Below are 14,885 nucleotides of genomic sequence, written 5' to 3' on the forward strand. Positions count from 1 at the left end.
GACTTTTGGACACCTCTTCCTACAGTTACAGGCCTTGGAAGTCCACAGTGTTAAGACATAAAAGGTCAGGACTCTTGAGTTCCAGGCAGGAAAAGGTAGGACATGACAAATGGGCACAGTCAGATGACAGCCCTCAGCTGTGCTCTGCAGGAGCACTGCCCACTGACTCAGCAAGCATCTGAACCTGTCCCTGCTACTATGAGGTGCAAATGATGGCAGAAGAAATTCAAAGGACAGAATAAACTGAAAGCTTTCAATGGGGCTGTCTGTGTTCTCCCAAATCTCCCCTGACAGAGTGGGACAGACATAGCCATAGTTTTCCAGAGCTGTTGCCAGCTGGCCACTGAGAGACACAAGGGTGTGGGGAGCTGTCACCCAGGCAGAGTGACAGAGGAGCAGCTCCTGCTCTCATCACTGGACAGACACTGCCAGAGAGTGACCTCAAGCACAAGCCAAGGTCAGGTGTTTCAGCATGACACTGCAGAAAAGCATTCATCTCTGTGAATGGCCTATGGAGCCCTGCAGAGAAGGATTTGGAGGCACTGCTGCATGAACAGCTGGACATGACCTGTTAATGTGTGCTTTTAGCCCAGAAACCAAACACACCCTGAGCTGCATCAGAAGCTTTTTGGCTTTTTCACCAAAATTGCAGCTTTTACAAATAAGATAATTTATTTCAGTTCTTCAGGCTGAAAATTGTACCTTCCAGTCTGAAAATGGCAACACTTGATGATGATGCCTCAGGAACTTGTCCACTGTGGGACCCACCTTCTATTTTCTTTTATGTACTCTAGATATGGCTACATTACACTTCCAAAAGTATGATGTGCTCCTGTCTTCTTGAAAATCCCTGCCTGTAGTAAAACCAGAAATTTATCCACAGAACAAAAATGTAAGTTCTCATAAAACTGCAATCCCTATATAGTATTTTAGTGTAATTTCCAAACAACTGGATATTTGGTTTCTGTTTGCGTTGGATTTTTTCTAACACAGTGTAAAAAATTTCAACACAGAGCTGCTACTTCCAAAGTTGCAACAGCAGCAACTTCAACAAGTTAGGAAGTAACAAAATATATATTCACTTCTGTCATTAAAAACTAGATAATGCCAATGTATCTGAGAGTGTCTTTTTTTTTTGTAGCAATCACCAATTGGAAAATTAACTACTCAGGTGTTAGGTATCTTCTGCTGTCCAGCAGGAAACCACCTTCAAAAAACAAGTTTTCCATTTGTAACTGAGAAAAAAAGTAAGAGAAGACAATCACGCTAAATCAAGGTTGTCAGTTCATTAAATGGGCAAAGGGAAGTGAATTAGAGCAGGAAGAGACAACTAAGAACCAAATAACTATGCAGGATTAAATGGAAAAGATCTGGAAGGAGTAACCACACTTGGGATATCATAAAATGAGACAGAGGGAGATCAACAAATCAAATGTACCTCAAAACCACTGCTGTAACCCTGAGTTTCAAAAGTCCCAGGGTGTTGGATGGGAGAGAAAGGACTACACTGCCTAAGTACATGGACCTGCCTTGGCTACAAAGATGCTCTGGCTCTGCCTGATGACACCACAGCTACAAGATTTAAGATCCCTCACACTGAGTGATGTGCAAGGGAGTACAAACTTCTGCAGCCAGCAGTCTTGTGGGAAAAAAAATTAAGGAAGATTTACAGTGCCCTTGAGTAAGTAAAGCTAAATAATACGTCTCAACTGAGAGATGCTGCTTTCAATATAAAGCCCCCCCAGCCCCTGGCCCTGGTTCAGCAAGACTCAGCAGAACTCCTGCCAACACCAAGCTGCTGCTGCTGCTTCCCGCGGCAGAGCGCGTGTCCTCTTCCCAGAGCCAAAATGGGGACCATGTGAGCTCCTTGGCAATGCCCTCCCCAGGGATCTCCCGCACACATCCCTGCAGCACTTGGACCAACACAATGCTGGAGATCACAAGGCTGCAGAGATCTCTGGCTGCACAGCATGTGCTCAGGTAATGCCCTGGGATGTGGGGTGTTACACACAGCCCTGCCGTGGATCCACTGCGCAGGGAGGACACCGCGTGCTGAGCAGTTGAGAAAATCTTCCCCCGTCCACACTCCCTGCCCAGCTGAGCTGCCTGACCTAGGAACAGTATTAAGCTCTTTATCTAATCAATAGAAAGAGAGGCATGTCCACAATCTAACTGTTTAGGTAACCCAAGGTAACTAAGCTCTCAATTTAGACTTCTTAATTAGGTAAATACGGTGATGTCAGTTCTATTTTGTCAATAAAGAGAGACAAGCCTATCACTGGTGCCGGCTGTAAGAGCTTCTCTTTGGCTGATGTAGGATCATTTGTACATTTTACACTAACAAATACTATTCATTGCACAGTCTTCTCAATGATGCTTTGATTTTTGGCTGCATAAATTACTAGAAAATGATGTCATTCTTGTAACGACCTGGAATTCTGATGATCAAGAATTGATGCAAATCTTTCAGGTCTAAGTCCAAAAATACAAGTATGAACTGTAAGCAGGGCACACTGGAATCACTCAAAATAAGTGGAAAGAGGTTCCAGAAAAAAATACCTCGTTTGAAACAGAAATCTAATTTTCTAAAAGATGGCACTTTTTTGGATCAGCTCTGAGCTTTTAAAAACTTGATGAACAGAGGCTATTAGTTCTCTGGTACTTTAGATAATCTGCTTTGTGAGCTTTTTTTTTTTTTAATATCTCAAAATTCACTTCCTTGAGGCTTTTGTGAGGCAGGAGTAGGAATTTTAATTATTCACTAGCAGTTTCATTTCTGGGCACAATGGGAAGAGAGCATGATGCTACAACCCCACCATGAAAGGAAATCCTGTAAAGGTTAGCAAGTGCTCCAAAATTGAAGCTAGCAGTCACCAAATCACTCAGCACATCTCATGCTGACAGAGAAGTCCCTGTCAGGGGAGAAAGTGTCAGTGTATGCTATCTTGAAGAAATCTATTTATAATCCTCTTTACTCTGCAAGAATGAAACTCATCCTGTCTTCTTCCCAAATGAATATAAGACAGTGTTCATGGGCAATCCTGGACCCATAGCTTTCTTTGCCCAAAGCATATCAGCAGCAGTCCAAACAACACCTCAGTGCCATGGGGAGCACCCTCAAGGGGAGAAACTTCCAATTCTCAGTGAAACCAAGGCTTCACAGCTGAGGTTGCCAGTAAGAACACAGCTGAAATAGTTCAAGGTCCTTTTCTGATTCACCTATCCACAATAAACAACATCTAACAGCACAAGTGATTCCAGTGAAACCAATGGGAACCATACACAGCAACACAGCAAAGGAGGAGCAACTGGGAAACTTGAGTTTATTACACTGATCCTTTTCCATCAGGCAACAATCTGGTGTGTTCAGTTTAAACTCACTCACTCTGCCACTGAAGCAGCTACTTTTTCTCTTATAAATCTCTGAATCTTTTCATTCATCAAATCACTTTTTCACATCAATAGCCTCTTACAGTGAGTCCCACTGTACTTTCAAACATTAATTGCAAGACAATTTTGAGAGCACAGTCCCTTTAATGTAAAACTAAACCACAGCTTAGTTTTACATTAAATTTACAAAATGAAAGAGCAAGTAATATACCTGACATCAGTCACTAAGCTGGCAGCAAAATGTGTAGGAGAAATCTCTTCTGCTCAGATTTTGCTTCTAGACTCTGACCACTATTATGACTATCAGGCCAAAGTCACTGCTAAAATACTTCCAGGGATAACTAATCTATAATTAAATAAGCAGAGATGAGAATTTTTATCTCCTTACTGACAGAGTTTAAGACCTGCAGATTGTTTCTAAGGGGCAGCAAAAGACCACATTCCTTAGGGAGAACTAAAACTACTTTTTGCAGTTATGATCCACCAAAGAAAAAAGATGTTTCTAAGTGCTTAGTTGTCACCAAGATCTCCATAGAAGCAAAAGGCTTTCATATTTTTAAACCAGGTCATTAAATTAAAAAAAAAAACAAAACAACAAAACAACAAAAAATTGGCATCACACTCCTCTGTTATATTTTATCTTGGGAACATGATTGATTAAAGAATTAAATTCCTTCTAGGTAAGCAAGATTTAGCTGCCTTTAAATCAAGGTTCAATTATAATGTCTGTTACAATACAATTCTTATTAATGATAATTCTAATTGCAGTGTTCACTATCCTCTTCCAAACCCAGCTAGACAGCCTCCTGGAGACAAAGAATTTTGATTAAATGCCTCACTTAGTTCAATTTTCCTCTCAGCTACACATGCAGAGCTCCAACCTGAAGTAGCACAGCTGTTTCTGAAAGTGGGACCAGAGAAATAGCATCCTCCTGTACTCACCTGGCACAAATGCTTGCACAAGGCTGATGTTCATCCAGTCATGCTCATAAGACAGATGACACTCTGTAAAGTTACTCTGAATTTACCTCAGTCTTTTTGAGAGTATGTCACTATAGACAAATCTCTGGCTATTACTATGTACACTTAAGGCTGAGTTGATTTTGATCCAAGAAAAACAGGCAGATCTTCAAGGCAAGGATTATTTCAAAGGAACTGCATTACATTTCTATTGTGTTAAATGGAAAATACTGTTTTTAATCATGATAAATCAAGCACATTCTATGAATTGCTGTTCATCTATATCTATGCAGTATGCTTTTGTTATATAAAGAGCTTTCAAATTCACAGACATAACCATAATTCTCAACACTACACCCCTGCCAAAGCTAAAGAAACAATATAAAGTAATTCTGGCAATATATGGGAAAAGAAGATGATATGAATTTGTCCTCAGACCACTAGGAAAAGAACAATTAATCATTTGTTCTGCTTTAAATAAAAGCCTGCTTCCTAAACCAGAATGAATTTGTTCAGCTCAGCTGCAGTAAATGGAATAGTATTCATTTATTTCAATGTGGAATTTCACTTCACGCATTAAAACAATAATAAAAAAGCAATTTCTCAGTATATAAACATTGAAGTGGAGAGGGAGGTGCTGGGCTCTTCTCCCTGTGATCCAGGACATGTGGGAATGGTTCCAAGCTGCTCCAGGGGAGGTTTAGACTGGACATTAGGCAGCATTTCTTCACTGAGTGGGGGGCCCACCACCAGAGAAGTGGTTGATCCCCCAAATCAGTCAGTGTCTAAAGGATTTGGACAATGACCTTCACAACATACTTTAACTTTTGGTCACCTCTGATGTTGTCAGGCAGTTGGAAGAGATGATCATTTTAGGTCCCTTCCAACTGAAGTATTCTACTCTCTTGGAGATCTATTTAGTGCAATTTTGGGGCAATAATCCTAGCCTAAGAAGTCTATGAAAAATCTTCTGAGAGAAGTCCACTTTAATAAATAATTAATGATTTACTGTGGCTTTTTAGTCTCACTCAAATAAATCAGTTCCAGCACACTAGAAACACTGGTTATCATCAGTTCCTCAAAAAGAGTAATTGCATTATAATCAGAGCTTTACAGGTGGCCAAGGAGAAAGATTAAGAGGTTAAGAATTTAGCTCTGCCACAAGCTACATGGGACAACACAAGACAATGTCAACTCTGAATAACTTGGGAAAAAAGCTGCCCTCTCATTATCATGAGCAGATTTAGATTCAGTACACACAAAGCTGGTGTGAAGGCACATCATCGTCCAGCAGGAGGGCAGGGAATGGGATTCAGCTTCCTGGAGTGCAGGTTTTACCTCACAGTCTCCAGACAGAGCATATCCCTCCTCAGTGAAGCTTTTACTGAGGGGCATTTCTAACTGAAAGTCACATTTTGTATCATGTTCATAAATCTTTGAAAATTCTCCACTGCTAATTCCCATGGCCAGAGTCAACAAATTTAAATCACAGGAATCAAAATTGCAGAAAATGTCTTAATTCCTTTTATGCACTCCAGGATTAATTAGTGTGCTTGTACTACTGTCAGTGGTCCAATGTAACCTGAAGACCCAATCAAGACTAGGTCACCATCACAACAGGCATGAAGAAGGAGGCAGTTCATATCTCAAACTGCCTGCAATCTCTCTACAGGAGGCAGACAAAGTACAACTATCATTTTGCAGATGGAAAACAGAAGGAGTAAGCAGATTGCCAAAGGCTTTGAGAAGCTTGCTCCAGGAAATCTGTGACAAAAAACATGACATAAACCAGTGCTGCTGCAAGTGCATTTCAGTGCCAGTGCTCTGCCTTATCTATTAATCCCATTACAGTAATATTGTGCAGGTAACTTTTGAGACTCAACATGGATGCTGGATGCTAAGAAGAAATTATTATATTTGTTATATTTGTTAGCAAACACAAGAATACAGGAACCTGACCACATTTTTCCATCGTATACTAAGATTGGGACTTGGTTTCATGTTCTATCACAGTCCCCCTATGTAATGTTTTATAATTATCTGGACATCTATTTGTGTACTTAGATCAGGCTGTGCAAAGCTGAAAAATTAGCAGGTGATTTACAGGACCAAAGTTAGGCACTAAGGCATCTTATGAAAGGGCAATTAGGTACTTCTGAAGGGTAATCTAAAAATCCTGCTCTAATTGTAAAGCAGCAGAGAATTACTCCTAAGGGGGAAAAAAATAATTAAAAACAATCTCCTTAAATGAAGAGGTCCTTTGTAAATTGCTCCCTAGTGAGGTTGCACCTTCACTCCTGCTGCCACTGGAACTTAGGTCTGTTCCTTCAGGCACCACAATGCTTTTGGGAATCACACCACTCTGTACACTGAGATTCTGTATCCAGTTGGGCAAGGAGAGAATCAGGAAAAGCTGCCACATGTAACAGCCTAATAGCTGGAGTGCTGACAGAAGAAGTGTAAAACTCAATCACAGTTCTCCTTCATCTTGAGGAGATTCCAGTTCTCACTTCCCACTCCTCCAGAACATGTAGGGTTGTCAGACTAGAAACTACCCTGCTGAATCTGTATCTTGGTGATGAAGCATAAAATCCTGGAGGACAAGCAGACAGAGCTCTAAAGCTCTGCCAAACATCTGGAGTCCCAGCCTTTGGTCCTCCCTTGACTTTTCCTGCATGAACCACCAGGACAAGTCATACAGACAGCTTACTCCTAAAAAATGGAGGTTGCTGGGAGCCTTTTACTCCTGCAGTGCCAGCAGTCCCTTCCTGTCCTCGCTGTCTGCCATCACTCCCATCACATGCTAAATGCATGCCTGCAAGAGCAAAGGCACGAGGGGAAATAAGACACTACAGAGCCTCAAAGATTCATAACTTGCTGTGGCAGAAGAGAACCCATTTTAGCCTCTCCTCTCCTTTTGAGACAGGAATAATTAGTGGGCAGGCAAGGTTTTTTCTATGCATGCACAAAAACCCAGGACCCACCACGCTTGTGCTGAGGAGCTGTATCACCACAGTGTGTGTTGGTGTGAGAGCAGATGGGCCACTGCAAGGAGTTACATGGCCTGCCCAGCTGGCACCACCACATGGGAAAACCTTAGGATTAACAAAAAAGGTACTGAATTAATCCCCAAAGACAGGGATTGCACTACAACTCCTTCCCTATCCCTGCATGAGTGCCTGCAACAAATACTCACCCTCTTGCCTGCTCCTTTCCTTGCCCATGGCTCCTGCACTCTTCACTGCTCAGTGTCCCAAGCTAGACTGAAGGGAGTGGGCAATTTCAGCTTTCTTCTCCCCAGGAATGTAATGGCTGCAGCTCAGGATGTGGCAGGCAGAGTTATAACCCTCTTCTCCTGCAAGAGCCAGCTGGGGATAGGTTTGCCTTGCCTGAAGCAACTGTTATTCAGTTATTACACACCAAATGGGCTCCCACAGGCCGTGGTTTTGGCTCTCTGCTCTGCTTGATCCTGGATTCAGAGCTGTGCTCCAAGCACCCCAGAGAGTTTAGGCTTTTCTGGGGATCCAAACAATCTCTGGATCCTGATGGAGTCAGTCAGTGCATGGTTCCCCCACCTCCCATAACATAACACCTCCTCACAGGTATCTGTGCCCAGCTCCAGAGTGTCACATCAGCTGGATCTGGAGATCATTTGAGAGTTGTACATGTTATACAATATTAAGCAGCTCTGAAAAGCAGCATTTCTGGATTATTTCCTTGTACTTAAGTGTCTTAGTTTTTCCTAGTTCCCTTTTTAGGTGCCAAGGCAGAGGTTCTGCATTTCTCTGCAGACTTCCCTCTACTTAGCTATACAATTCCTAAAGCAGGAGTCAGAGGAGTGTGGTGAGGATAAGCATATTGAATAAATAAGACAGAGATCATTCCAAGATAATTACCAGGCACATCCAGAATCTCATCAGTACAAAAAGAAACTGTACCGGATCCAGATAAAACTGTTCTAAACTAAAACTCAACACTTACATGTCATCTTATCCACATGCTTTATAGATCACTGGAAGGAAACACTTTATCCACTAACCATGGGCTCAACTTAAAAACATCATCACCAAAGACTGCTGGCAGCAGCAGTGGAACTGAGGTGATGAGCTTCCTGATATCTGTTCTAATCTCGGAGGCAAGAGAGGTTGCATAGCACCAGCAGCAAGGTACATGGAGAAAGCACAGTTTACACTAGAGATTGATTTAATGAGTTTTTATAAAGTCTTTTATGTCAAAGCCAGCTCACAACAGCCTCATCTAAGACACTACCTAATATCAATAGCAGTATGCAGCATCTTGTTATCTTTTCACATTTCACCATTCACACTCTCTGAAGTTATCCAGAAAAAATGAGCTTTGTGGGAGCCAACAGGCTCACTTTTTTTTGCCTATTTCAGTTCTTACATTTAAATTTATCTTGAACTAACTAGGGGTGGGAGGTGACAATTTTATTTCATAAAACCATTTGAAGTTTGGACACGAAGAGAAACATCGTTAAGCATCTTCACAAAAATAATTTCAAAACATCTATTTTCATATCTACGTTACAGAGAAATACCTGTAAGAGCTGAGACTGGAATAGGAGACCCATGTCTTTAACATCTTCTAATTCAAACTAGAAATCTCATTAGACCAAAATACTTTGAATATATAAATTTATATATGGGAGTTCAAACCCAGACAACCTCCACCCCAAGCCAATGCACTAACTCCCACATAACCTTCTGAATGGTGGTATTATTGAAATTATATAAAAGGTTTATTGACAATACAAACAGGTTTACTTCATTAGTCATATTTATTGGAAAATGTTCCCATCTTGCTCCAGTTGTAAGAATCAAATACAAAGCTGAAGGAAAGCAACAGTTACCAGAGAGAACTTTCCCATCATCCTGAACACTAGAGGAAAACATTACCTCACTATCTAGGCCTAGATCAGAAGCTTCAATCCCTACATAACCTGCATGTTAGCTTCTTAAGGAAAATGTCTCATCAAATGGCAGCTGCTGAAGTGAACTTCCCAGTCAGAGACTCGGACTGCAGAGATTTTTGCATCCCTTTGACAACTTACATAACTACACACAAAGCTAACACCATAAACTGATTTAAAGAACATTTTCTTCTTCAGCATAAGCAGCTCCATTAACCAGCTCACTACTTAAGATTAACACAAGTCCATAAAACAGGTGTTTAAACAGACCTGGTATTGATCTCTTCAATCTGGAATGAATTTTACTGCCAATACATGGACACATGCTCTTAAGATATATACAATCATTAATTGTCTGTATCAAGACAAGAGGCTGTAAAAATATGAACCTAGCATTTTGACTGTTTCATGCTCAATTTCATTAGCTAATAAAATGGCTTAATGAATCAGGTCTGGAGCTTCTTCTGCTGAACGCTAGCCATGGCAAATGTGCCAGCAGGCACATCTAGCTACTGTAGCCTGAACAGCTCAGCTAGAAGTGAAACAAGCAGGAAACCCACCCAAGCATTATCCAATGGATTACAGGTGACAGAACAAAACAAAAAATACAACAGACATCAAAAATGGGAAACCACTCTTGATGTGAAGCAGAAGAACATCCAGAACATGCCTTACCTGTGTAGTGCACCACACACGTCTGACCCTTCTTTGGAAATGTCCGTCCTGTCAAAATTAGAAAAGGTTCATCTTTTATTTTCTCTGATTGACCTGGCTAGGCAAGTTTATCTTTTAAGAGGAAAATGCTGAACTGAGATCTGGTATTAGCCATTTGGTTACATTAGGATACCTGAGACATCCACATGACAGCTGTAGGTACAAGTGGCTCCTCATACAAACTGGAGCACAAGTCTTACAAGGAGTGGCTGAGGGAGCTGGGGGTGTTTGGCCTGGAGAAAAGGAGGCTCAGGGGGCACCTTATTGCTCTCTACAACTCCCTGACAGGAGGTTGTAGTGAAGCAGGGATCAGCCTCTTCTCCCAGACAAAAAGTGGAGGGTAAAAGTGAGGGGAAATGGCCTCAAGTTGCACTGGGTTTGGTTTAGATTGGATCATTGGGAAACATTTCTTCACAGAAAAGGTTGTAAAGCATTGGGTTGTAAAACACTGACTGCCCAGGCAAGTGGAGGAGTACAATCCTTTCCAGTGTTTAGAAAACACATGCATATGGCATCAGAACACATGGTTTAATGGTGAACATGGTGGTGGTGCTGGGTTGATGGTTGAACTTGATGATCTTAGAAGTCTCTTCCAACCTTAACAACTCCATGATTCTATGACTATGTGTTACCAAATCACTAATATGCAAGACAGGAATGGGATGGTTTAGGGTAAAAGGTCCCAGTTTGGATGCTGTTTAACTCTTAGACCAAGTAGTATTTTTCTTAGATAACTCTCCCTATATATGTGTGCATTAAATATGCATTTACATTCTGTAAGTGCAAAAGGACAGTCAAAACTTCATGGATTATAACTTTAAATATTCTTAGAATGTTTTTGCTATCATTTTTCAAATAAAGTCTCAGCCTGACATTGTGAGAAAATCCATTTGTATTCACATGTCTAATGCCTTCTACTCAAGAAAGACAGCTCTGTGAGGGCATCTTTAATTAGCAGGGATGGGTTTTACAGAAATTGTCACAGACAAAAGCGGTTTAATTTTGTAGTATCAGGCAACAGTAAAGCAGTAGTACACTGAGTTCTTTTAAAAGCCTGGTAGCTCCTCCTAAAATGTTCATACTGAAAGGAAAAAAAGCTCAAATTATTAGCTTGACACAAAATGAAATTACCATTTCCTGTTCTAGGTACTGCTAAAGGTACTAAAAGCTAAGGCATTACTCTCAAGGTTCAATTAGGTGCCAATGGTGTATTAAAGATGCTAACCATGATTTCTCAAGGTTGGCCAGGGGAGTGCCCAGGTTCAGAAGAAATTAAAAGTACCAATGAGGTTAATTATTAAGGAACATCCTTAGAAAGCTAAATACTGGGGATTGAGTTAGGTTGCCCACAAAAGCTGTGGATGCCCCATCCCTGGAAATATTCAATGTCGGGCTTGATGGGGATGGAGCAACCTGGTCTAGTGGAACGTGTCCCTGCCCGTGGCTGGAACAAGATGATCCTCTCGGGTCCCTTCCAACCAAACCATTCTATGATTCTATGAAACTGAGGCTCATCTCTCAGCTGGCTTTCTGGCTCTTTGGTCAGAATTAACATGATACAAGTTGTGCATTACAGGGCACCTCACAGGGTATAAACCAGCAGGTCACACACAAGCCATGGCCTTGGGGCTCACGTGCCAACACCACATGAGCAGTACCTGGCAGAGGGCAGGCTAACATAATGAACCAAGATTTACAACACAAAAATTGAGAAAGTGGTGCTTCCAAGTGCCACCTGAACAGCCTTGTTCATTGGCTTGACTGGCTGGAATATCCCCAGTTGCACCTTGCACAAAATGCAGTACAGTAGGTATCTGGTAAGGTCACCATGGTATGCTAAAGTGGGATTAATCTCTTTTAAATTCACAGCCATCTAAACCACAGGCAACTATCGTATGCCAGTCTCCTGGGCTTCCTCTATGGACAGCAAAGAATTAGCAGTGCTTTGAGAGAAAGCCAGCGTATCCAGAGAAAGGCAAGACAAATTATTCTCTGGAGATGGCCACACAGAAAACCCAGAAGACTGCTTTAGAGTAGCTAGCTAACCTGAGGAAAGTTATGTGAGATGAATCCTACCTCCAGTAAAACAGATATTATTAAAATGATCCACTATTATACAGAGATCTGAGAAAAGCAGTTTCAGACCTTATGGCCACACACTCTGCTGTGTGAGTTTACTACCAGCAAAGCCAATGAAGATACATAATTTCACATCAAAACCAAATCAAAAGCAGAGATGCGCAAGACCACTGACTCACTGTGGCTTAAGACAGTATTTAAAGTCAGCTGATTTTGATTAAGACTTGCAACCAAGAGATCTAATCCATATAGCCTTATTTGGAATCACATATTACTTACAATGACAGCCTTGATCTATTTAATAGATAGAAAGTACTACCATGAGGTAGTTCCACCCTCCTTCCTACTCCCAACTCAGCACCATTACTTATGTGGGTATAAGTATTCTTTTTTTACATCTGTGCAAACAAGAGAAGAATTCGATCTCTAGAGCTAAACAGCACAGAGGGAGGAGCCAATTTGAAAGCATATACAAAGAAAGGAAATATACCGGGCCAAGAAACTTAATCTGCAATCAACTTGAACGAATTATTTACGGTTGTGTATCAGCCAACGATGAATATGATGTAGCTATTATATAGCTACATACATATGCTAGAAATTACATTCTCTTAAAAAAAAACCCCAAAACACAAACACCTTACGGAATTATAATGCCAAGGAAGAGCAGAACACTGCGAATTGGCTCTCGAAAGCCAAGCGTGCGCCAAGGAGAGATGACTGCCACCCGGGCTGCACATCAGCCCTCGCCAGCATCCCACGCTGGACCGGGAGGCGGCGGTGCCTTGCCGGGGGATGCTGGCACGAACGGGCGGCAGCCCCGGCGAGGCCGGGCTCGCCACCGGGGAAAGTTTGGGCTCCCCGCCGGGCGCTGACCCCGGGCTCCGCGCTCGGGCCGTGCAGCTGTCAGCGGATGCCACAGAAACCCCGGCCCCCGCCGCCCCGCCGCCGCCGCCGCCGCGACCCCGGGCGGCCGCGTGGCCGCGCTCCGCCTCTCCCCACGGGGGTTCGTGCCCGCGGGGCTGCGGGGGCGGCCGTGCCTCCCTCCGCCCCGCCGCCTCCCCGCTCTGCCCCGGCGGGGACGCGGCTCCCTCGCTCCCGGAGCCCCCGGGTGCCCGTCCCCGCGCCGCAGGGCTGCTCCCCGCACGGCCTCGTACCGTCTCCCGGAGAGATGGTCTCGATCTCCACCCCCATGGCGGCACCGGCGCGACTCAGCCCCGCTCCGCGGCGCGGCCGGACCCCCAGTGCGGGCAGTGCCCCTGGGCAGGGCCGCCCCGCTGCCCGTCAGCGCCCGCAGCCAATGCGGGGCAGGGGCGGGGAGGACGGGCAGGGAGGGGAGGGGTCCGCCCGCCCCGCTCCGAGCGCCCGGGGGCCGCGGGGACCGGGGGAGCCTTGCGGAGGGGGCGTCCCCCGCCGGCATCGCTCCCGCAGCCACGGCCGTGCGGGGGATGCTGCTGCCATCCCCCGGGCAGGGCTCGCTTTAGCGGTGGTGCTCGGCGGAGCGCTGCTCCGGGGGTCTCGCCGGCCTTTGCCCCCCGTGTGCCCCTGGCCGTGCGGAGCCCGAGCGGCGGAGGGCTCGGGGCGTGTGCGGGAGCGGGGGATACTGGGGGTGATGCTGCAGGCGCTCCGGGCACACAGGGAAACCAAGCGCCGCGCTTCAGACCGTCCAGACAGCAGGACGCGGCTGAGTGCGAGCGGAGGGTCGGCATTTCCCGTCACAAAGAGCCATGGAGGAAGGCATCCGCGCTCGCACATTACGTGCGCGCTGAAGGGAATGTCCCCCCGATTCTGCTGGTGAACGGCAGCATCAGGGCAGCAGTACCCACCGCTGGGCAGTGCCACCCACCGCTGGTGACTGACCCCACACAGCAGCAGCAGCAGCAGCGGCAGGTCTCCAGCAGGCTGGCAGTGACCTTGAGTTTCAGTGCAAAACAATTTCTAAGTCCTTCTTCATACCCATGTTTTAAATTGGAAAATCTATTTATGTATGGTGTTCCCATGATGTGAGATTTACATATTCAACCTTGCTACAACTACTTCTGGGCAGTGCACCTGAAATAGACTATTTCCTCATGCACTTACAGTGTATTTGAATCTCAGGAGTTTCCACTGCCTCTAAAGGAATAGTTCTGTTTGCAGTTCTGTGTTTTCTGAGTTAAAAATAAAAATGGAACCACAACATCATCAGTTTCTCAACTGAAAGAGCTGTCTGTAGCCATCTAATTCCAACCTGAACTTTTCTGACATTGCTTCTTCAATATTTTTATCTGTTACAAGCTGGGTTCTCTTCAGGTAAAAAGATCTTCCTCTATATGGGCAGTTGTCAGGATGACTGAACTGAGGAATTACTGTGCTGGTTTGTAGCTGTGATAATGTGGCCCTTGCGTGCATGCTCTGAACTACACTGACCATCTCCACACAGCATTTCACATTACTCTCATCAGACTGTTCCTTCACCTGGGTGCTCGATTCTAGCTATCTTTCCTTGTGGGTCAGATACTCTGAAATACCAGGGTTGGCTGCTTGAAGTTCCCCAAAAATGGGCAAGTGAGGAAAATCATGAACTCACACGAGTTCAGAAGCAGTAATGAGGGCTGAACATGGATTCCTTTCACCTGCCTCCCATTCCACTGAATTCTGCATCTTAGGTAGCATGTACAGAATAAGCAGGCACTTACTGCAGTTTATCAGAGGAGGTCTGTAACAGCGGAAATTCTGAAAAGTGGAAATTCTGAAAATCTCTTCCATTGCCAGTGTCAGAGTGTCATTTGATTTCTAATCAGTAGAAAGATACTAAAAATGCATTTGAGAA

The 14,885-nt window shown here is 44.0% G+C and overlaps 1 protein-coding gene across 1 annotated transcript in view; it reads right to left on the reverse strand.

Moving 5' to 3' along the window:
* FKBP1B (FKBP prolyl isomerase 1B) overlaps positions 1-13,349 on the reverse strand; it is a 44,439-nt gene extending 31,090 nt beyond the window's left edge. Inside the window, exons 1-2 of the mRNA XM_036379849.2 lie at positions 13,231-13,349; positions 9,956-10,003 (exon numbers count right to left, since the gene is read on the reverse strand). Of these exons, the coding sequence (XP_036235742.1) occupies positions 9,956-10,003; positions 13,231-13,267 (85 nt within the window). The 5' untranslated portion in view covers positions 13,268-13,349. The remainder of the gene's footprint in view (positions 1-9,955; positions 10,004-13,230) is intronic.
* Positions 13,350-14,885: the final 1,536 nt, after the last annotated feature.

Source organism: Molothrus ater, chromosome 3 (genome assembly GCF_012460135.2).
Source record: "Molothrus ater isolate BHLD 08-10-18 breed brown headed cowbird chromosome 3, BPBGC_Mater_1.1, whole genome shotgun sequence".
Classification (NCBI taxonomy): domain Eukaryota; kingdom Metazoa; phylum Chordata; class Aves; order Passeriformes; family Icteridae; genus Molothrus; species Molothrus ater.